The following is a 23,680-nucleotide window of genomic DNA, read 5'->3' as shown; positions in this document are numbered from 1 at the left end:
AACAGCATTGATTAATGACTCAAAACTGAGAAAAGTAGTTATTTATTTATTGTAGAAGTATTTATTGTATGAGTAGAAGCGAGCTGTGGAAGTAAGATACAAAATAATGGGGATTTGTATCGCTGCAAGTGGCCAGGGGAGGGGGGCTTGCTTCACTGTACATTGATACATTGGAAGAAATTAGTCTATCACATCGAATATGCCGAACAAGACACGCCACCACGTCCACATCCATTTCGACATTAGTCGATCAAATGGCGTATGTGATCCTGCGGCGTGGAGAATATGATCGCATGGATGAGGCCATCGCGCACCGATTCTGTCGGATTGCCCACATTGAACATAAATTTGACACGCTGCCGAATGGTGTCCGGCACACAGGAGTACATCGGATACCAGCCCATCTTGTTGAATTGCACATATATCTTGTAGATCTGATTGCGATAGATGTAAACGGGCCGATCGAACGTAATGTCCAGATGTGAATCGTATCGCACCCGTGCTGTACAGTGCGTATACGTAATCCTCGAGCCGTGCATATCCTGAATGTGCGCATAGAGCACCTCGGTGTATCGCTTAGCAAAATTTGCCGAAGTCGTCAGTTCGCCGCAGAGCACCTGCGTCGGCACCTGTACGCCCAGTATCCAAATATTTGTATCCACCTTGAAATGAAAATTCGATTTTAACAAATGATTATTGCACATGGAGAACATTATTTCTAGCGAGGATTGCTTACCTGAAAGGTGACGCCACAGTCTGTAACACTGGTGTTTTTATAGTCAAATTGACGTGACATCGAGCGCATACAATAGGATCGGGTCATGTCGTGATGCGAGCTGCTCTCCACGCTGACATCACTGTTCTCATTGCCGGGCGGAGCAGCTGCTTGAGATGGTGCTTGAGCTGGTGCTCCCTCGAACGCATCACCGAATGCGGCAGCGGCGGCGGCACCGTTGGCATTATTTGATAGCGTGAGCTCATCGCCAAACCCAAAGCTGGCGTTCATCGACATATGATCCATGTGCGAGGCGTTTAAATTTAGGGGCACACTGACCCGCCGGCTTAACACCGGCTGATAGATGCTGCGTCCCGTTGTGCCCGGCAAGCAACCAGATATGGATGTGACATTGTTGCCACCACTGCCACCGATACCGCCCCCGCAACCACCGCTGCCACTGCTAATGGTGCAACCAGCGGCCACATGGCGATATGAGGAGCTCAGCTCGCGTTGACGATGCGACGATTCATAGAAATTGCGTGTGCTGCGCGAGACACAGAAACCCTCGGGCATATCATTTAGCGTGGGACTCGAGATTTTGATGAGTATGGCGAGTGCTTCGTGCTGCTGCAGCAGCTTCGACCGTGCCGGACCCTCAGCGAACTGTTGCGGCGTCATCGTGAGAAAGCGTATCTTCTTTACCGCCTGCCGCAACATGGCCCCATCCATTATTGTGCGCTGGGCATCCATCATATTGATCATGTTGGCTGCCGCCTCGGCGGCGTTCATTTCATCATTTGCATTGCCGGAGGCATCACTGTCAATGATAACATCATCATCTTGCCCAGTCGACGCACTCAAATTGGCATTCGAATTCGAAGTGGAGGCGGACGCGGATGCGACAGTGATGGGTGAACTGCAAGCGGATCTGCTGCCAGCGATCTGCTTAAAATTATCGACATCCTCATCCTGATGCAGATGACGCACCATTGCGGCCACATCGGGCTCCATTTTGATCTCCTCGACAACGACATCGTTGGCAATGTGGCTGCTGTTGTTGTCAGCCGCATCTTGTCGCTCCACGGAACTGGATGATTTTCTGGCCACCTCATCGTTGGCATTCTCATTGAGAATGCCACGTTCGCTGGCGAATTTGAGCAGGCAATTGAATAGATCCAACTCGGAGTCAATGTTGAGCCGGTGCTGATCAAATATGGCCATCAAAGTGGACACTTCAATGTCCAGGAAACTGGGATCGGAGAGCACTTCACGAGTATTGGCCGCAATCAGATCCATGCTGCTCTGCATGAGACGCGGCTCATCGAACAGTTTGGCGAACTCGTAGGCGCGACAGGCGTTTTTCGGACTCAGGTCCGCCCAGAGAAAATGGGTGCAGCGTGTCACCACATGTGGCAACATATACTTTTTGGCCACATAGCACAGTTTGCAGGCCTTGTCAAACGAACCGATTGTTATGCGATCCGTGTATATGTACTCCAGCATCGCCTCGAACGCCTCCGGCTGCACATCGGGTATGATGATCGGATCAGTCTTGTCCGGCAAATTGCCAAAGAACATCCGTTCGAAGACGGGCGACGCCATCGCCAGGAGCAGTTTGTGGCCAACGATTAAGCGTTGATTTGGCGGCGAGCCCACCACAAAGCGACAATCGGCCCATTTCTCCGAGTGTAGCAGATACTGGCCACGGTCCTTGATCTCTGTCAGACTGTTTTGCCAGTCCAGGTCCATAATGGTCGAGTATTTATTTATTGTGTATCTTTGCTTATATGTATGTCGCGGCTTCAGTGTTGAATAAGTAACGACATACATCGGCAAAAATATCGCTAAGATACGAGCAAAACTTTCTCTTCTTTTTCGATAAATGCTTTCTGTTGTAACTCAAGACACAACCCGTTAGCCAAAATTATGGGAAACTTGTAATCGAATGCAGAGTTGCATTTTGCAATATGCGCGATAAATGAAATATCGTTTTGAATACAGCAAATGGGTCTATAAAATAGCTAACACAAAAAGCAGCCAAATAAACTGTTTTGGTATTTTCGCCGTTTGCGGTCACACTGGATTCAACAGCAACAATTGCATTGCGTAGAAAAATAAAGTGCTAAGGTATACAAAAAAGTTCTGCAGCAAACAACACTATTGAACAGCATTAACTAGCGCGCTAATATTAACAAAATATGCATTAGCATAACAAAAGCAAATTAGTCCTACAACTCACCTGTGCGTTTTTTTTGCTTTGTTCTGAACAGCCTGCGTGTGCGTTTGTGCGCGTGCCGCCGTAACGTGAAATGGCAAAGAAAACGTACGATTTCCTTTTTAAACTGCTGCTAATTGGCGATTCGGGAGTTGGAAAACTTGCATACTCTTTCGTTTCTCAGATGATGCCTTCGCATCAACATTTATATCAACCATAGGTAAGTAAATGGCGCAGTGCACTCTTCACTTACATGTGTTATGTATGTGTGCGTGTGTGTGTGTATGTGTGTATATACATCCTGCAGAGTTGCGTGGGCTCTATGTGGGTGAGTGAGTGCATATCAACCGAGAGGCGAAGTACGGTGTCTATGCATAGCTAATCGATTTTGTAGCACTGCATTTGTATAGCAAAACGAATGGGTTTCTAATTAAAATTAAAATGGCCAAACATTGAAATGATATCAATGTTGAAGCAGAACTCGGCCCGTCAAACCAGTTGATAATTAAAGGCAATAACAGTATATATTATAAATATCTAGACCCAACGAGTTTTTCAAACAGCTCGACAAAAGGTTGAAGTGCCTCTCAAGCCAAACTGAAAACACATATTAAATGGCATTGCGAAATGTCTCGAGAAACGTTTTCGAAAAATTACCAATAAGCTATGGGGAAGTTATTACCGGAAATATTTAGTAAATTTTTAAATATATTTGTATATGCTGTCGCACATAAGCGATGGCTCGGTTATCCAGAAAAAATCAGAAGATAAGCTGGAAAACACACATGCAGTCGTAAAACGATCAACCTGTTAAAAGAGGCTGCTGCTTTGGGTGTCCACTGTTTGGTTACATCACTGCATCGCTAGACGAAGATGCTCACAAAGCCGGTGCCGGCCCCAAACGACGTCACTTGCACTTAACACCAACAGCAAAAACAGCAAATGCAACTGCAACAAAAGGAAAAAAAGCAAACCAGTCGTGTGTTGGATCAGTTACAAGTTGTGGGAAGGAAGGAAGTGCGCGATCAAGTTGAATAATGACCATTGGAATGGGTGGGAAAACAGTAAAACAACAACAACGACACTTTCCGCTGTTGACAATTGCTGGCTGCCATCGATAACATTGGCAGTATCAATAACGAATTCGATAACGACGATAACAAACAAGTTCAGCAAACTGATAAGCAGCTTATATTGCCCATACCGATATAATCGATAACGATAACGATCCTCACTTGCTTACGTTTTGAATTACAGGTCACGGCTTAGCCGTCGGCACACCCGAGTGCCCCGAGAAATATGGCGAACAGGCCTATGCGCATACCGAGAACTGCGATCAGTTCTTCCTCTGCACCAACGGCACTCTGACCCTGGAGACCTGTTGGAATGGTCTGCTGTTCGATGGCAAGGGCGCCGTTCACAATCACTGCAACTACAATTGGGCCGTCGACTGCAAGGGACGCCACTGGGATCGTAAGTAATCCCAAAAAAAAAGAAGAAAAATACTCAAATGATTCACTTTCAATTCTCCGTTGCGATTGTAGCCACGCCTATTTCAACACCCGGCTGCGAGTATCAGTTTGGGCTGTATGCGGTGTCCAAGGATTGCTCGACCACGTACATCAAGTGCGCCCATGGCGAGCCCCACGAGCAGGACTGCCCGATCAGCTCCTTGATCACTGCAATCCCGAGGGTGAGCCTAATCTTTTCTGTTCATTTTTATCTTAATTTAAATTTGAAAAAAATGGAATTGAATGCATTTTAAAAATTTGAATCAACTCTTAAAAACTCAAACTCAAACAAAACAAACTAGTAAATTTTAAATAGAAATTTTTAAAAATTATAATTGAAACTTGGTATTTTAGAAAATGCAATCAATTAAAAAAAAAACATATTCAAAACAAATAAATAAATATTGTCAATTTTAAGTAGACATTTTTAAAATTTGAATTGCATTTGGTTTAAGTGCATTTTAGCAAATTCCATCAATTCTTTTTTTAAATAATAAATAGTCAAAATTTGATATTTATTTGAACATTTTGCAGCTGTTGTTGGCTTCAAGTGCCCAAAGAAGGTGGATCCCAATTCGGTTGCCGCACGCTTTTGGCCGTTCCCCCGCTTCCCGGTGTCGGGTGACTGCCATCGCCTGATCACCTGCGTCGAGGGCTATCCGCGCCTCATCAGCTGCGGCGATGATAAGGTCTTCGATGAGCACACGCTGACATGCGAGGAGCCCGAATATGCCAGTGGCGGTTGTGCCAGCTATGGCAAATAGTGTGAACCACACACACACACTCACACACACATGCAACACACACACACAAGTGTACATATGTACATATATATGTAAAGAGCTGCGCTCAAAGCTCACTTCAGCTCTCTCTGTCTCGCTCGCTCGCTCTCTTGTTTTCTTTTCTTCCGTTACTTTGACACGCTCTTCCTCTCTCTCTCTCTCACTCACTGCCCATCCCAGTCGCACTCGCACTCGCACTCGTTCCCGTTTCCTAGCATTAAATATTGCAATAATTATTGATAATTTTCCCTTCTTTTTTAACAATCATTTGTAAAGTTTTTTTTTGTTATTTTCAAAAAATGAGCACAAAATGCAATAAACCTTAAATTTATTTATTGTAATATTTTTGAAAAGTGAAAATTCAGTGTTTTATTTTTATTTTTGTTGTTGTATTATGAAAGGATCTATTTCAAATGTACAAAAATTATATAAAAATATATATAGAATTACGATCGATATAGATATAGATGTATGTGTGTGTACACTGAGAGAAAACGCCATTTCTTAGCACAGAAAACAACAGCATTGATTAATGACTCAAAACTGAGAAAAGTAGTTATTTATTTATTGTAGAAGTATTTATTGTATGAGTAGAAGCGAGCTGTGGAAGTAAGATACAAAATAATGGGGATTTGTATCGCTGCAAGTGGCCAGGGGAGGGGGGCTTGCTTCACTGTACATTGATACATTGGAAGAAATTAGTCTATCACATCGAATATGCCGAACAAGACACGCCACCACGTCCACATCCATTTCGACATTAGTCGATCAAATGGCGTATGTGATCCTGCGGCGTGGAGAATATGATCGCATGGATGAGGCCATCGCGCACCGATTCCGTCGGATTACCCACATTGAACATGAATTTGACACGCTGCCAAATGGTGTCCGGCAAACAGGAGTACATCGGATACCAGCCCATCTTGTTGAATTGCAAATATATCTTGTAGATCTGATTGCGATAGATGTAAACGGGCTGATCGAACATAATGTCCAGATGTGAATCGTATCGCACCCGTTCCGTACAGTGCGTATACGTAATCCTCGAGCCGTTCATATCCTGAATGTGCGCATAGAGCTCCTCGGTGTATCGCTTAGCAAAATTTGCCGAAGTCGTCAGTTCGCCGCAGAGCACCTGCGTCGGCACCTGTACGCCCAGTATAAAAATATTGGTATCCACCTTGAAATGAAAATTCGATTTTAACAAATGATTACTGCACATGGAGAACATTATTTCTAGCGAGGATTGCTTACCTGAAAGGTGAGCACAGAGTCTGTACTACTGATGTTTTTATAGTCAAATTGACGTGACACCGAGCACATACAATAGGATTGGGTCATGTCGTGATGCGAGCTGCTCTCCACGCTGACATCACTGTTCTCATTGCCGGGCGGAGCAGCTGCTTGAGATGGTGCTTGAGCTGGTGCTCCCTCGAACGCATCACCGAATGCGGCAGCGGCGGCGGCACCGTTGGCATTATTTGATAGCGTGAGCTCATCGCCAAACCCAAAGCTGGCGTTCATCGACATATGATCCATGTGCGAGGCGTTTAAATTTAGGGGCACACTGACCCGCCGGCTTAACACCGGCTGATAGATGCTGCGTCCCGTTGTGCCCGGCAAGCAACCAGATATGGATGTGGCATTGTTGCCACCACTGCCACCGATATCGCCACCGTAACCACCGCTGCCACTGCTAATGGAGGAGCTCAGCTCGCGTTGACGATGCGAAGATTCATAGAAATTGCGTGTGCTGCGCGAGACACAGAAACCCTCGGGCATATCATTTAGCGTGGGACTCAAGATTTTGATGAGTATGGCGAGTGCTTCGTGCTGCTGCAGCAGCTTGGACCGTGCCGGACCCTCAGCGAACTGTTGCGGCGTCATCGTGAGGAAGCGTATCTTCTTTACCGCCTGCCGCAACATGGCCCCATCCATTATTGTGCGCTGGGCATCCATCATATTGATCATGTTGGCTGCCGCCTCGGCGGCGTTCATTTCATCATTTGCATTGCCGGAGGCATCACTGTCAATGATAACATCATCATCTTGCCCAGTCGACGCACTCAAATTGGCATTCGAATTCGAAGTGGAGGCGGACGCGGATGCGACAGTGATGGGTGAACTGCAAGCGGATCTGCTGCCAGCGATCTGCTTAAAATTATCGACATCCTCATCCTGATGCAGATGACGCACCATTGCGGCCACATCGGGCTCCATTTTGATCTCCTCGACAACGACATCGTTGGCAATGTGGCTGCTGTTGTTGTCAGCCGCATCTTGTCGCTCCACGGAACTGGATGATTTTCTGGCCACCTCATCGTTGGCATTCTCATTGAGAATGCCACGTTCGCTGGCGAATTTGAGCAGGCAATTGAATAGATCCAGCTCGGAGTCAATGTTGAGCCGGTGCTGATCAAATATGGCCATCAAAGTGGACACTTCAATGTCCAGGAAACTGGGATCGGAGAGCACTTCACGAGTATTGGCCGCAATCAGATCCATGCTGCTCTGCATGAGACGCGGCTCATCGAACAGTTTGGCGAACTCGTAGGCGCGACAGGCGTTTTTCGGACTCAGGACCGTCCATAGAAAATGAGTGCAGCGTGTCACCACATGTGGCAACATATACTTTTTGGCCACATAGCACAGTTTGCAGGCCTTGTCAAACGAACCGATTGTTATGCGATCCGTGTATATGTACTCCAGCATCGCCTCGAACGCCTCCGGCTGCACATCGGGTATGATGATCGGATCAGTCTTGTCCGGCAAATTGCCAAAGAACATCCGTTCGAAGACGGGCGACGCCATCGCCAGGAGCAGTTTGTGGCCAACGATTAAGCGTTGATTCGGCGGCGAGCCCACCACAAAGCGACAATCGGCCCATTTCTCCGAATGTAGCAGATACTGGCCACGGTCCTTGATCTCTGTCAGACTGTTTTGCCAGTCCAGGTCCATAATGGTCGAGTATTTATTTATTGTGTATCTTTGCTTATATGTATGTCGCGGCTTCAGTGTTGAATAAGCAACGACATACATCGGCAAAAATATCGCTAAGAATACGAACAAAACTTTCTCTAGTTTTTCGATAAATGCTTTCTGTTGTAACTCAAGACACAACCCGTTAGCCAAAATTATGGGAGACATGTAATCGAATGCAGAGTTGCATTTTGCAATATGCGCGATAAGTGAAATATCGTTTTGAATACAGCGAATGGGTCTATAAAATAGCTAACGCAAAAAGCAGCCAAATAAACTGTTTTGGTATTTTCGCCGTTTGCGGTCACACTGGATTCAACAGCAACAATTGCATTGCGTAGAAAAATAAAGTGCTAAGGCATTCAAAAAAGTTCTGCAGCAAACAACATTATTGAACAGCATTAACTAGCGCGCTAATATTAACAAAATAAGCATTCGCATAACAAAAGCAAATTAGTCCTACAATTCACCTGTGTCACCTGTGCGTTTTTTTGCTTTGTTCTGTAGAGCCTGCGAGTGTGTGTGTGTGCGTTGCGTGTGTGTGTGTGTGTTGGTCACTGTGAGTGCGTGTGCGTTTGTGCGCGTGCCGTAACGTGAAATGGCAAAGAAAACGTACGATTTGCTTTTTAAACTGCTGCTCATAGGCGATTCGGGAGTTGGAAAAACTTGCATACTCTTTCGTTTCTCAGATGATGCCTTCACATCAACATTTATATCAACCATAGGTAAGTAAATGGCGCAGTGCACTCTTCACTTACATGTGCATGTGTGAATGCGTGTGTGTGTGTGTATATATGCATGTACATCCCTGCAGAGTTGCGTGCGCTCAATGTGGGTGAGTGAGTGTTGGTAAGCGGCAGTTGTCAGTTGTTGGCGGCGCCCAATAACAACAAGGATACCCTGACTTGAATCTGCATTTTGGGCGTGGCATTGTATTAAAAGCAGCATCACCCCCAGCCTTCCTCACCAATGCATATGTGAATGCATGTATGTATGTATGTGTGTGTGTACAAAGACCTTTAAATGGTTTATTGCGCCGGAGCCGATAGCCTTTGGACTTGAGAAGCCCGCATTAGTCGAACTCAATTTATAAGTTGTTGTTGCTGTTGCTGGTTAACCACTGCAAGCGAGCTAGTTATCTGGTAAACTAGATTAATTGTTGTGACGCATATACAATAATAAGTATGTACACACACACACACACACATGCGCACATACATACACACATGTACATGCAACAGTGTGCGTGTTATGATTCACTTGACTAATAAATTCCTTCAACTTAATAAGTTATCGTTATCAAATATGTATGTTCATCGTACGATAAACACACTGCGCATCTGTGACGTCATTACTTCATATTTAACTAAAGTTTAGCCAATTATAACGACCTGTTGTTATTGTAATTTACCTTGGAGTTTGTAGCTGAATAAATCGATCGCAAATTTCTATTGCAAAAGCGATAAATATTTATGTATTTGTGACGTCATTGCTGAAATAATAAACTATTAATCAACATATTTGTTATTATTGTTGTTTACCTTGCAGGCATCGATTTCAAAATCAAAACAGTCGAACTGAGGGGCAAAAAAATCAAATTGCAAATATGGGATACGGCCGGCCAGGAGAGATTTCACACAATTACCACCTCCTATTACCGTGGAGCGATGGGCATAATGCTTGTCTATGACATAACGAACGAGAAGAGTTTCGAGAACATAGTCAAATGGCTGCGAAATATAGACGAGGTATAGACGTTGCAACAAGCAGTCTCTTAAAATATTATACATTTTGCTCAATTTCTCTCTCTTTTTTGCTTTGTGCAGCATGCAAATGAGGATGTGGAGAAGATGATATTGGGCAATAAGTGCGATATGACGGACAAGCGAGTGGTCAACAAAGAGCGCGGCGAGGCGGTAAGAAGAATGCATAATGAAACGCACGCATAAACAATTTAATCAACAACTAAAGATGGGCGCATTTGTGTTGAATCATGACTGTTCGTTCGTGTCACGAAAGAAAGCACGACTGCTCCCATCAACAATCTGCTCACACTCACTATCGCTTTCGCTCTCTCTCTCTCTCTCTCTCTCTCTCTATGTTACTCACTGTGCCTTTTTCTTTGTCTAATTGAAAACAGATTGCTCGGGAGCATAGTATACGATTTATGGAAACATCCGCCAAATCAAATATAAACATTGAGCGCGCTTTCTGTGAACTTGCCGAGGCCATATTAGATAAAACAGCTGGACGCGAATCGGCCGAGAATCCCGAACGAGTGGTCATCGATCGCGGCAATAGCGACAAGGCGCCCGGCTACAACAAATGTTGTGCGTAATGTGTGGTGGGGGGGAGGGGTGGCTATGACACTGTTAGTTTAACGTTCAAACACACGGTTGCTTTTGTGATCTACACATACATACACACACATACACATACCCATAAATACAAACAATTGCTAGCAATATGAAAAGAGCACACACAATTTCAAGTCAAATGTCTTCTAATTAAATACAAACATTTCATTTGAATTTTTAGCGTGTGTTTGTGTGTGTGTGTGTGTTTTGTTTTTTGTTTGACAAACTGTACATGCAAATGTTGAACACACACATAAGCATTATATATAGCAAACTTGAAAAGCAGTGTTTTTTCGATGTGTGTGTGTATTCCTTTTGTAACTTTTTATATAGATCGTTGTATAATATTACTTAATGAAATGAACAAAAACAAAACAAAAAAAAATCGAACAATACCAAAATGCGTTTTCTACTACTACTACTCGGCGGCAATCCTGCAAGCAACGCATTGTACTACATGTTGTCTCGCTCTAACCAATTGCATTTCCAATGTGGACAACACGATGGGAAACTAACAAGTGTCATAACCCCATCCAAGGCGGAATGACAGTGTTTAACTGTAATATTGTATTACAAAACAAAAAGCAATTAACTTAGCCACACACACAGACAGACAGTGGAAAGAACCAAGAATGATGAACCTACCCAATGTTTAATATATATATTGTAAAATGTAATTTCGAGTAAATTTACAACATACACACACACACACACACATACATGCACACAGGAATACAACATGTGAACAAGCAAACAGTGTTCGTTAGTTGACGCACAACGAACGGATTGAAACAGCAAAGAACCAAGTGAAATCGAAAAACAGCAATAGTTGTAAAATGACAACAACAAATAAATTAAACTGCATTTTGCATGCCACGCATTTATTTGTGGCATGCGACCCTAGTTAGCTAACGTGAAACAGACCGATCGGAAACGAACGCATCAGACGCACATGTGACTTACTCTCTCCCTCTCTTTCTCTGTCTCTCTGTATACACACACAAACACACACTGAAATGCATGTGAGAGTGTGTGTGTGTTTTTTTTTTTTTGTAGACTAACAGTTTTTCTAAAAGCTTAAAGGGAACCACTTTTGGATACATACACAAGGAGACACACACACACAGAAACAACTACAAACATACATACATACATGCACACATACATACATATGTGTAACGCTAGCATATATATAAGTATATATATATATATATATATACATATTTCATCGTCTGCCTACCTGCTTTGCGGTTTTACCGTTAGTTAGCTTAGCTTCAACTTGCTTTTTGTTCTGTTATTGTCAAAAAAAAAAAACAAAAAAAAGAAGGAATAAAACGTGAAAAATTGATCACTACTCGAAGTGAGATTAGGAACGAGATACATATTGAAATATCGTATTGTATGTTTTTTAATGTAATTATGTTTCGTCAGCTGATTGCAACAAAAACAAAAAATACAACAAAAAACCGCTAAAAAAACAAAAAAATGGCAGTCGGGCCGTGTCTATGAGAACAAACCATGCCTCGGTAAATATACATATTTATATGTATATGTATAAACAGTGGTCGCTCCAGTTAGCCAATAACTATAATTTGTCTAAGTATTTTTTTTTGTTTCCCATTACACAAAAAAAAATAAAATGATTGTAATATACCAAATCCTATATTGAAGACTTGCAAACAAGAGATATGTAATTACAAAAAAAATGTTCACTAGGCAATAAAATTGATTGTAATTCCAGTAAGTTCGAACTTCCTAGCGACCACTGTACCTATTATATATATATATATAATAATAATAATAATAATTTTTTTTCGTAATACTTATTATTTGTAAATGTATATGGATTTAGCTTAGTTGTGCACACCAAATGATTTAATGATTAAATATAAAGAACAATTTAAAGCGTCATCTAATCCAATCATATTAAAAACAAAAAAAAACATAAATCAGAAATAAAAAACAAAAAACAAAAACAGCTATTTGTTGTGTGATTGAAAGAGACAGAGATAGAGAGAAAGAGGGAGATGGCAGATGGTAGATGTACTCTATTCGCTGCACTGCTGATGCACACAAATGCCCGCTATCCAAGTGGACACCAGCTGCAGCCTGTCATCGAGCAGTATAAAATCGGCATCCGAGCCAAAGTCCAAGGTGCCCTTCTCATGCTCAATGCCCAAACAGAGGGCGGGATGCAGGGTGGCCGCCTCAATTGCATACACCGTGGAGCAGTCTAAAAAAACGAAAGAGCAGAAAAACCATGCGAGTTTTTAGACTGTTACCCAGTGGGTGAGGGTGGGGGCATGGGATGGGGGGAAGACATACCCGTGGCACGCTTAAAGATGCGCACACACTCATCCATGGGCGCAATGCTGCCGCACAGTGTATCCGTATTGGCTATGAACGCCTTGCCCCCCTTCACCTCCAGCGGCAGCTGGCCAATATGATGGATGCCTTCCTTCAATCCTAGCGCCGAAATCGCATCCGTCACAAGAATCAGGCCCAGTGGATGGGTGCGATACGCTATACGCAATGCGGCCGGATGCGTGTGCACCCCATCAGAAATGATGCCATAATATATGGTCTTGCCAGCGGGTATCGCATCCGAGGCGAGCAGTCCCACCAGTCCCGGATCGCGATGATGGAACGGCAGCATCGCATTGAACAGATGCGTTATCAGTGTCGCCCCATGCTCCACGGCCCGTTCGCCATCGCCCAGGGTGGCCATGGAGTGGCCCAGGGCGACAGTGATGCCCGCATCGACCAGCTGATTGATGACGCTCGCATCCATCACCTGTTCCGGCGCCAGCGTTATGATCTTGATCCGATCCAATGAGCCGTATGTGGCACGCAACGTTTCCATGCCCTAATTACAAAATATATTGTTGAATATTTAATGGGGGGAAATCTCGATATACTTTAAAGGCTACCCCATCGATCGAGAAGAGATCGCTGTACTCACATTGTCAATCGTGTGTATACAGTTCTCGGGATGGGCGCCCTTTTTCCGCGGATTGATAAAGGGTCCCTCCGCGTGTACGCCCAAAATGCCAGCGCCGCCCTCAATGTGGTGTGGCATGCGTGGCAATATTGTGTGATAGGTGTCATTGGGTGACGTCACCAGGGTGGGACAGAACGAGGTGACACCGCATTTGACGAGACCAGTGGCAACCTTTTGGACGCCCGCCTCGATTGTCTCTGTATCGTGGGAGAAGTCAACGCCATAGCCACCTGTTGGCGAAACGTTGCAAACATTCGAATTATGTGAAGCGCTCTCATCGTTGAGTTACTGAACTACTCAATTGTATTCATTTGCCATTTATTGTTTATTTCTTTCTCTACTTCTCTCTAAATATTTCGCAGTGTTTACGATTACAAATTGGGTTTAGTGGGAGGCGGGCAGTGTCAAGTGTCTGATTAGATTAACAAGTAGGTTATTATGCTTACTTCACGATCCCACTACCAGCTGTCGCTAGTGAAGGAAAAATTGGCAACCTTGGCATAAGGATTGAAAGTGAAATTGACCTTGGCCCAGTTTGGCACAACAACAAAAACAACAACAACGACAACAGCGCACACATAATGTTTACCGTTAATTTGAAGATCGATGTAGCCGGGCGCAATGATGGCGCCGCCGCAGTCGATGCGACGATGCGCCTTGACGCGCTCATCGAAGAACACTGGCTCCGGATTAATGATCTTGCCATCGCGCACCCACAAATCATCGGGAACGATTCGATGATCACGCACCAGGCGACAATTGGTAAATTGTATTAGCTGCCTAACACTTTTCTGCGACATATTGTGAGCGAATAACAACAACAGCGATAAACAAATCCGAAAACAAAATAACAGAAAGCGAAAATAAAATATGGGTTAACAAAAACAATAGCGAACAAGTCGAACTTGAACAACGCCCGCTTTGCTGTTGGGAAACTGAATGGCGAATGTTTCCAATTGGCGAAGCTCCAGTCTAAATAAGCGGCGGTGCTGACGCTTGTCATTTATTAGGTATGCTGTTTACACAATAGGTGTGCAAAAAACGTAAGTAATCTGTGCTTTAATTGCTATAGGGCTTGCCATTAATCTGTACTTATTTAGTATTATGGCCTATGGTTTTGTGCACATACTAATAATAAGTTAATATTTAAATTATTATGCATCGCTATTTTATCAACATTTTGTTGATTCGTTTTATACGCACGGCAAACAGCTGTGAGCTGCGTACCGTAAACAAGCAACATATGTGATAGTATTACTATCGATAACCGTAACTGCCATTGTTACTGCAATGCTGTAACATGTCATAGCAACGAGAAAGTGACTGGCTGCAAATCGATAAGCGATAAGTCGAAATGCTACAATCGATATATCTTTATTTGAATTTGAATTTAAATTCACTTATTAAACTAATTCTAGGTACAAATTGGCTTATTAAAAAAGTTAAGACATTATTTGCATTTGATGCAATGCAAGCAGATAGCGGAAAAAATGCATAGAAAGTTCGCAAGAAAATGTTTGAATTTAACCATTTGCTTAAGAGGAAAAAATAAAATATTTAGCGTTGTAAGCAAATTACATTGCAATTCTTATCAATTATAAGGTGGTCGTTTCGGCGATAAGGCTGGTGGCTATTTGGTCGTCACCTAAATTGCAATGCAATTATTTTCAGCAGTGGCGTAGAGCAGCTAGCGATAAGCAATATACATATGTATATATATATAAGCACTTGATAAGTGAGTAATACGGTCACGGAACTCTGTGCTTATCTTTCTTACACGCTCCCATTCTTTCGTATAGTGCACATACCGATAGCGATAATCTTTGCGGTCCTCACTGAAGTTTGCGGCTTGCAGTGGCAATTTGCTAGGCACCACAGCCGCACATTGTTTGCTATCTCTTGCACTTGTTCGTATACTTTTGGTGGCCAACTTTGCTGTGAGCGAACAGACGGACGGACGGACGGACGGGTGGGCTATGATTCAGAAACTGTAAGGCGGTACAGTGGTCGCTCCTAACCCGCTTATGTCGGTTTCTGTTTCAAAATTAATTCAAATTTGAATAAGCTATAAGTATTCGAATTAGTCTCTCTTTATTTCAAAATTGATTATGAACGTTTTTTTTTTGTAATCTGAAAGTTTATCAAAACTCGAATTTCATTAACATTCTTACTTACTGAAAGTTCTACTGTATTTTTGCATAGGCACAGCAGCAACTGAAGGGGGGAGAGAATGAAGGGTTAGTTGTTAGCTTCTTTGGTTTTCCATTTTGGCATGCACTCATTTAGGTTATCTGCACTGGCACTTAATAAACTTAATGACTCTCGAAGCCGCATTTCGCAAATGCTGCTTGAAAATCGCCTAAAAGCTTTCAAGTTTTCGCCATCGTCTTCAAAATTTAAGCCAACTGATAAGTCCATTTCCGACCCGCAACCAACAAAAAAAAAAAAAACAAAATAAAAGAAAAGAAAGAAAAAAAACATCCAACATTCCATTTGCATTTGTGTTGAATTTTGTGAAGAGACAAAGCTACAGCAAAGTTTGAACGGTTAAAAGGACAAACGTTGTCATTGGCAACCCTTTGATGATGCTCGCCAACGGCAAATCTCGCAAATTATGAACAAAAAAAAACAAAAAACCCGAGCGCAAAAAAACAAAAGTGCTGAAAACAAGCAACTGCATTAAAGTTATAATTAGTTAAGTCGCACAAAAACCGAATGAAAATATAAAAAATAAATACTCACCACACACATACACACACACACACGCACACACACACAGCAGGAGTTCCACAGGGGTCGGTTGTAGGTCCACTGCTGTGGACGAGGTACTCAGGCTTCAGCTGCCTCAGGGTTGCAGCCTTATAGACTTTGCAGATGACCTGGCACTGGTCGTGGTGGCCAAGGAGCGTAAGGAGGTAGAGTCGACAGCGAATGCGGCAATAAAAATTGTGGCCCAATGGATGCAGGATGCGTGCTTGGAACTTACAGGCCATTAAAACGAGGCTGTTCTTATAACAAGCCGCAAAGTAATTGAGTACATACAGCTGCAAGTCAACAGCCACGTAGTCAAATCAAAGGAGTCAATAAAATACCTGGACGTCATGCTGGACAATAGGCTCAGCTTCCGGCCCCATATCGAGTATGTGAGCCAAAAAGCAGCTAAAATCCAGGGGTCTTCAGCGCGCGCATGTGGCTTAATATTGGGGCACAAAGCCAGGGAGGCGTCTACTGTTCGCGAGAGTGGCAGCCTCTATCCTGTTGTGCGCGGCACCAATTTGGGCAACGGCAGTGTCCAATTAAAAAACGACTACGAAAGAAGCTGTCGGCTGAGTGATTTCCGGAATTCGCACGGTCTCGGACGAAGCAGCCGTGGTCCTGACAGGAATGGTGCCAGTTGATCTGCGAGAGCAGCGTCGATGCAGCGTCGGCAGGGCATGGAAGATGGACACATCTGCTAACTCCCAACCCATCGCAATGGATTGACAGAAATGCAGGTGAGATACATTACCACATTTCATAATTTCTTACAGGACACGCTGAAGACAGGAGTTACTTGCACAGATTTTGGCACGGTGATCCCACAGAGACTGGATGGGGTGTGTTGAGGACGTTTGCACAGACGTTGTCATTTAAGCATTTGTGTTGTCGTCTGTCCTGCTCAATCCTTCCAGCTTACTAACTTTTTCTTTCTCAATATCAATAGGATAATCTGCAGCGTTATTTTCCACCTAGATACCATTAAAGTTAGTTCTTTTATTATTACTCTTATAGAGAATATTTTCAGTTTGTTTTCATGTGTGAAACTTGGAAGATATTCGACTTTTTGTTGCACCGCCACCAAGTACACCGGCCAGATTGGACCATTATATCGTACTGGAACAGTTCCTATTGGAATAATCGAAATAGCCATAGACACTTATATAACCTTTTCTGAAACAAAATAAAGAAAAAAATAAAAAAAATTATAAAAATATTTCTTATTTTTGAGTTAAATTTGCCACAGTCCTTTTGTTGTTTCTTTTTAGAAAAATGATCGGTCGGGAAAAGTTTTCGCATCCATAAAATTGTCAAATTGAAAACTTTATATACACATTCATCAGTCGCACTTGGTCATTGATTAAAAACCGATGTTTTCTTTTTCATTTTGGCAATCGCTGATTTAATCGTGTAACAGTTGCGCACAGGGTAGTTCTTAGTTGTGGCAACTTTGGACAGCAACATATTTACACGTTAGAGAATTCATTTGCACTGAGCATGTACTTGCATATTATTTATTTACGGCTTTTTCAGCATGACTAGAAACAGTGTGAAGCATGGGCCAGGGTCAGGGGCAGGGGCAGTGGCTGGGTCACAGAGAGCGGAGCTTTGGGTAACGGATTTTGGTTTGTCTGGTGCTTATGTGCGATCCCAACCGCCACATGTTGCACTGCAAAATGATTGCGGTGCTGCATTGCATTGCAACATGTTTTATTGCATTGCCTGCAGCAACAACGGTGGCAGCCACAACGACAACAACAACTTGCGGGCGGCCTCGGAATCAGCCTTGCCACCAGTCTCAAATACACTCAACAAATATTTTGTACATTCAAAAGTATTTGCCAACCAGTTAAAAATAAGAATAAATTAATTTCGATGGTTTCACAATTGGAAATGCAGAAATTGTAGAATATTAAATTCCATCTGAATATTTTGAGTAATGATTTATAATAAGTTGAAAAGTATTTACATCAAATTGAATTTCCTTAAATCATTGCATCTCCACACGTATTTCTCTTGCCCTTTAATAATTACAATAGTAAATAGAATATTAAACATCGACAATTTTTATCTTTGCTTTTTGCCTTCCTTACATTTTTCTGTGTGTATTGCATTTTTTGCTTACTGTGTGAGAGTTGTGTGAATTTTGTGCCGTGTTATGTGGCTTGTTGGGCAATGCCGCTACATTTTATTATGGCTAAGCACGCATTCATTATGCTCCAGAGTGTGCTGCTCATGCAGCATCAGCCAGAAGTTGGGGGTGTTGTGGCTGGGTGGTATTGGTGGTATGGGTGGTATGGGTGCTGGTGGAGTTTGGCCAAGTTTTAGCAAGCTAGAAGACAAATGAGAGCCAAGATGAAAATCCCAGCCCCTAGACATGCCTTGACTACGTGGCTCATTTGGCGCTCGACTAATCGCAAATAACGCACATCGATTAAGGCCACATCAAATGAGTTGTCTTAAATGGTAAGAACCAAGAAATACAACCAGCAACTACTCGAGCGCAACAGAGAGAGAGAGAGAGAGAGAGAAAGAAATGGCAATAGAGAATCAAAGCAACAAAGAAACAATTAGCACCGGTCAGGACATAATTGGCGTGCAGTTAGGTCTCTGATTAAAGAAGCAATCATAAAATTAAGTCCCATAATCCTCTGCAATTTGAACACATGCATGACAACTCTGACGACGACGTGGCCCGATGGGGATGCTGAGAGAATTGGAGCTGATGCTTGGGAGGATGGGCTTGTGATGGGGAGTTTTGGTGGTCAGGCAGTTAAAAGGGGGGGGGGGGGGGGGAGGGGATGTGGCTAACTGAAAGCAACTGAAACAAAACAGAAGCTGAAGCTGAAGCTCTTGCAGCTAATACGAGTAATAACCAACAACAATAGGTGAGAATGTAGACGAAAGTGTTTGATTGCAGGAATAGCCTGTATGCAGTTGTGCAAGACTAAGAAATTCTCATATTGTACTTTGATATACATATATATTTGATATATATATATATATATTTTCTTGTGCATTTCTTACTAATATAATAATACATTTGAACTATTCAATTGAGTGGATAAACTTACACGTGAATGTACCCATATAAAGAAGAAACGAATTTGGGTTCCAATTCCGTTTCTGGTACGAAAAGTATAAAAATATTGGTAGTGATATTTTCAAACTTGGTTAACTATTGTTACCTTGATTGTCATGTTATTTATTATACAATAAAAAGTCGAAAAAAAACTAGAGCAAAATAATTAAAAACATCGCACATAAATTGATAAAAATAATCGGTTGGTATTTAAACTTTATGATTATATTAAGGTGTCAGCAGGTGTGCTGATATATCAGGATTTTAATTTAGAATAGACTTTATTTCTTATTATACCCTGAAAACATTAAAAATGGGTATACCAACTTGAACACAGACGCAGAACACACGCCTAGGTAACGGGATCGACGGGAAATAATGATTTGGGTTTTGATTCCGATTCCAATTCCGATTCCGAGACTGTATTTAAAACGGTAAACACGCAGTTTCGATTCTCTATTCTATTCTATTCTATATGCATGCAAGCCGATAACTCCATTCAAAATCTTCAACATAGATTTGCACAAATCGATGATACCCGTTTTGTGCGGTGCGTGCAGGGTACAAATATCACTTTACACGCTTTGTCCAACAAATACAGTTCACAATATCTGGGCGTGTGTGTGTGTGTGTGTGTGTGTGTGTGTGTGCGTGTGTGTGCGTGTGTGTGCGTGTGTGTGTGTGTCTGTTTGTGCTCACACAAATGCATTTTGGTGCGTGGCCGTATTGGCCAGCCTGAGCCAAATGCGGAATCGGACTCATTGTGTATGTGCGGCGATTTGTGTGCTTCGACAAAGCCAACGCCAGAAGCAGCAATAACAAACTTACAACTAAGTTCAAGTGTGTCAATCATGCACCACTGATGAACTGCGATATACCCTCTATATCAAAATATAGATAAAGCAACAACTAAATTGTTTAGTGAATCAAATAAATGCGACTAATTTGCTTAACTAATTGTTCGGCAATGGCTTGGCTTAAGACAACCTTGCAGTGTTGTTAGTTATATAGCACTGATTAAACTAAAGTTAATTAAAAATATATATAATGCAGATTATTACTTAAGAAATTTGAGAATGGACGAGAATACTTGTGCATATTCTTGTATTTTCTCATTTAGTCTAAATACCCGATGACACTAATTGTAGCCAAAGGGTATAACAACAATATGAAACCTTCATTAGCGAGCAGCCAGTTTGAATGGGAATGGGGATTTATGTGGTTTGGCTTTGGATTGCAGCCAGTTGAGGCAGCAGGCAGCAGGCAGCGTCGCATTGAAAACGCTTCCGGCCATACAAATTGTACGTGAAACGTGAGAAATTAATTCCCAAGGTGCTCAGCAGTAGCACTGCATGCACACGATGGTTCAGGGGAGTTGGAGCTGGATGGGTGGTGGTTGGCTACTTTCCTAGCTAATGGACATCAAAGTTCAGAGTTCGGTTCGATCAAGCGTTAGGCAGCCACACCAATTTTGCACTTTAATCAAAGAACCGCATAGAAAAGAGTTAACATCGGTTTGGTGTGTGCTTAATCATATATCCTTTGATAGGTGCAATATATTCCTGATTCTTGCACACATCCATATAATCGGTATGAATATGATATATTAGTCCAATTTTTTCCAATATTTTTTTTTTGTTTTTTGCACAACTTTGCCATCATTTGATTAAGTATTCGAATGATAGCTATAACATATGGTGATCAGATCCATCCATAAAGTAGTTTGTCTGCCGCATACATATATAAAGCAAAATAGCTATGGCAATATATATGCATATATTTTATGTGGCCGGCGTTGCCTCTTTCATTATCTGTCAGGGTATAAAAATAAATTGCTCAATTATTGTGCAATAAAGCTAAAATTAGGCCTGACTGCATTTTAGTTGCATCTGAAGTTTAATTACCAATTATGATTTGCAATTAATGGTGTGTTTGCTGTGCATAAAACTTTTCGAACTGCTCAATTTGTTGGTTATTTGAACAAATTTTAAAGCCAACTGTTTCTTTAAGTCTTTAATTGATTATTAAGAGTATCATGCGAAAAATACGTTAAAGCATTTAAGCATTTAATCATTTAAAGGTTCAGCTTAATATGGTAGTCAGCTTAATATTTTGATCTCACTTTAACACAAAATGTCCAACACAATTTGTCTATTATTATGTTGCCGGATTTGTGACACATGAAATCAGTTGAAAGTTATTCAATTTCCTAAAATAATATTAAAGTTATAATTGGCTTTAGCAGTTTGCTTGGCCAGAGTATAATTTTAATTCACTTAAAAAGTGGAATATTTTTTGATTTTCTTTTTATTGCTTTATGAAAGTTTTATTTAGTTTCTGTTACACATACTAGGATGCATTAATTAAGCAAAACTTTTTATACCCTTCTAGGGAGTATTATAATTTTGTCGTGCAGCTCGTAACGCATTGAAGCAATCGTCTCCGATCCCATAAAGTATATATATATTCTTGATCAGCATCACTAGCCGATTTCTGTCTGTTCGTTTCTATGCAAGCTAGGCCGTCAGAGTCTGCCTGATCGGATCGCTATATCATATCAACAATCAGTTAGAATATGAGTTCTTGTATATATGAAAACCTTTTCGTGCTCAAACTCAGCAGTTATGCGTGCTACATATAATTGGACAAAATATGATCAACATCGGAATACCATATCAAATATATATATGTATATCATTGGAACAATCGGTCGATTCTTTAAATATATATATTAGTCGACACTATGACTCCGTTTTACAAGTGTATGTAGTCTTTGGCATGCCTACGATAGCCCTTCTCCGTTCTTGTCTGTTGCAATACACAAAGTTAGGGTTCAACTTAAAATAATAAAAATACAAATAATACAAAACAGGTCAAATGCATGGCCAAAGTAAATATGGAATGAATTGGTTCCTTCTGGAATGGGAACGGGGCAGTTGCTTATCTTAGAAGCGATAAAATACACTCTAAAATATAACCAAGTCTCTGTGTGTGTGTGTGTGTATGTGTGTGTGTGTGTGTGTGTCTGTTTGTGTGTCGTCTATTTCCCATATGCATGGAAAGAAATGTCAAAAATCAATTTAATGCTGCCGTAACGAAAATCTGTCAGCTTGCAGCACAAATAATGTCAAAGCCATACATACACTCACACACACACATAAGTGTTGCACACACACACACACACACACACACATACACACAAGCATAGGTTGAAAGTATGCGGTGCTTACGTCTGTCAGCGGCAATTGTGGCTGATTTGCGCTTTTTCTTGCTCTACTTTGGCTGAAAAAGTGGTAGAAGTGGCACAGGAAAAGGAAACGCAATGCAAAGATGCAGAGGCTGAGGCTGAGGCTGAGGCAATGGCTGTGGCTGTGGCAAAGGCTGAGGCAGAGCCAGCGACTAAGATGAGAGGATGATAAACGGCAGCGCACTCCGTGAAGACGTCACACAACATTCGAAAAGCGTTTGATAAACGGGCAACGCGCATTGCAAAGCTGTTCTTAAGTGTGTGTGTGTGTGTGTGTGTGTGTATCTGTGTGTTTGTGTGTGTGTGTGTGTGTGTGTGCTATTGAAAGGGTTCGCCCATCGACTGTGCGTCGCTGTGACAAGTGAAATGATTTCTGAAAAGACGAGCACCGTCGCCTCAGAAGGCAACTGTCAGCTAAACTGACGCTTTAAAAGGAGCGTGAGGCGTTGCCACAACGCGACAGCTGCAACAAAAGCGGAAACTGCACTTCAACAACTGTTGCGCAAATAGTTGCAAGAGCACTTGCGTTCTACAGCAACTTATCATATTGCTCAGATCAGTCAGCAACCGAGCTTTGTGATATATATATATATATAGATATGTATATATTTATAGAAATAATTTATTAATTATTATCGTTATTAGCAGTGTGCAACATTTTTAATTGGGGCGCTTGCTTCGAGATACTTGCAGGTGCGTGGTAGGAATGGGAAATGGCTTAAATGTGTCTGTTTGTGTGTGTATGTGTGTGTGTGCGTCTGTGTGTGTGTGTGTCTGTTTGTGTGTGTGAGCGGTTTTTGTGCTGTACATTTTGTTATTGTGAGCTGAAATCCGAGTGTTTTGACTTTGAGAATTAGCTATTGTGATAACATTTATGTGTGTTTGAGTGTGTATGCGTGTCTGTGTGTGTGTGTGTCTGTGTGTCTGTGCGTGTGTGTCTGTGTGTGTGCTTGTGTGTTTTCAACGCATTTAATTGGGCAAGCGATTGCCTGACTTGCTTACAAATGTGCCTCAAAACGTGCGACGGGCTA

At 42.1% G+C, this 23,680-nt stretch overlaps 4 protein-coding genes and 1 pseudogene across 4 annotated transcripts; 2 read left to right on the top strand and 3 right to left on the bottom strand.

Moving 5' to 3' along the window:
• Positions 1-11: 11 nt before the first annotated feature.
• LOC6565126 lies at positions 12-2,530 on the bottom strand. The gene is made up of 2 exons (XM_001991344.2): positions 737-2,530; positions 12-662 (listed from the first exon to the last, which is right to left on the bottom strand). Exons 1-2 carry the CDS (start codon positions 2,465-2,467, stop codon positions 243-245), a joined length of 2,151 nt encoding a protein of 716 aa, XP_001991380.1. The 5' UTR covers positions 2,468-2,530; the 3' UTR covers positions 12-242.
• Positions 2,531-3,556: 1,026 nt separating this feature from the next.
• Positions 3,557-5,360, top strand: LOC6565127 (annotated as a pseudogene).
• A 395-nt stretch (positions 5,361-5,755) lies between these two features.
• On the bottom strand, positions 5,756-8,240 carry LOC6565128. The gene is made up of 2 exons (XM_001991346.3): positions 6,481-8,240; positions 5,756-6,406 (listed from the first exon to the last, which is right to left on the bottom strand). Exons 1-2 carry the CDS (start codon positions 8,182-8,184, stop codon positions 5,987-5,989), a joined length of 2,124 nt encoding a protein of 707 aa, XP_001991382.1. The 5' UTR covers positions 8,185-8,240; the 3' UTR covers positions 5,756-5,986.
• Positions 8,241-8,516: 276 nt separating this feature from the next.
• On the top strand, positions 8,517-10,696 carry LOC6565129 (ras-related protein Rab-10). The gene is made up of 4 exons (XM_001991347.3): positions 8,517-8,930; positions 9,754-9,953; positions 10,032-10,121; positions 10,346-10,696. The coding sequence occupies exons 1-4, from the start codon at positions 8,804-8,806 to the stop codon at positions 10,541-10,543; spliced, it is 615 nt and encodes a 204-aa protein (XP_001991383.1). The 5' UTR covers positions 8,517-8,803; the 3' UTR covers positions 10,544-10,696.
• A 1,678-nt stretch (positions 10,697-12,374) lies between these two features.
• Positions 12,375-14,510, bottom strand: LOC6565130 (N-acetylglucosamine-6-phosphate deacetylase). The gene is made up of 4 exons (XM_001991348.3): positions 14,153-14,510; positions 13,525-13,793; positions 12,888-13,428; positions 12,375-12,795 (listed from the first exon to the last, which is right to left on the bottom strand). The coding sequence occupies exons 1-4, from the start codon at positions 14,361-14,363 to the stop codon at positions 12,611-12,613; spliced, it is 1,206 nt and encodes a 401-aa protein (XP_001991384.1). The 5' UTR covers positions 14,364-14,510; the 3' UTR covers positions 12,375-12,610.
• Between the last annotated feature and the right edge of the window lie 9,170 nt (positions 14,511-23,680).

This window comes from Drosophila grimshawi, unplaced genomic scaffold (genome assembly GCF_018153295.1).
Source record: "Drosophila grimshawi isolate 15287-2541.00 unplaced genomic scaffold, ASM1815329v1 contig_848, whole genome shotgun sequence".
Classification (NCBI taxonomy): Eukaryota; Metazoa; Arthropoda; class Insecta; order Diptera; family Drosophilidae; genus Drosophila; species Drosophila grimshawi.
The sequence above is the reverse complement of the archived record's forward strand: the minus strand, read 5'-3'. Positions and strand labels throughout refer to the sequence as shown.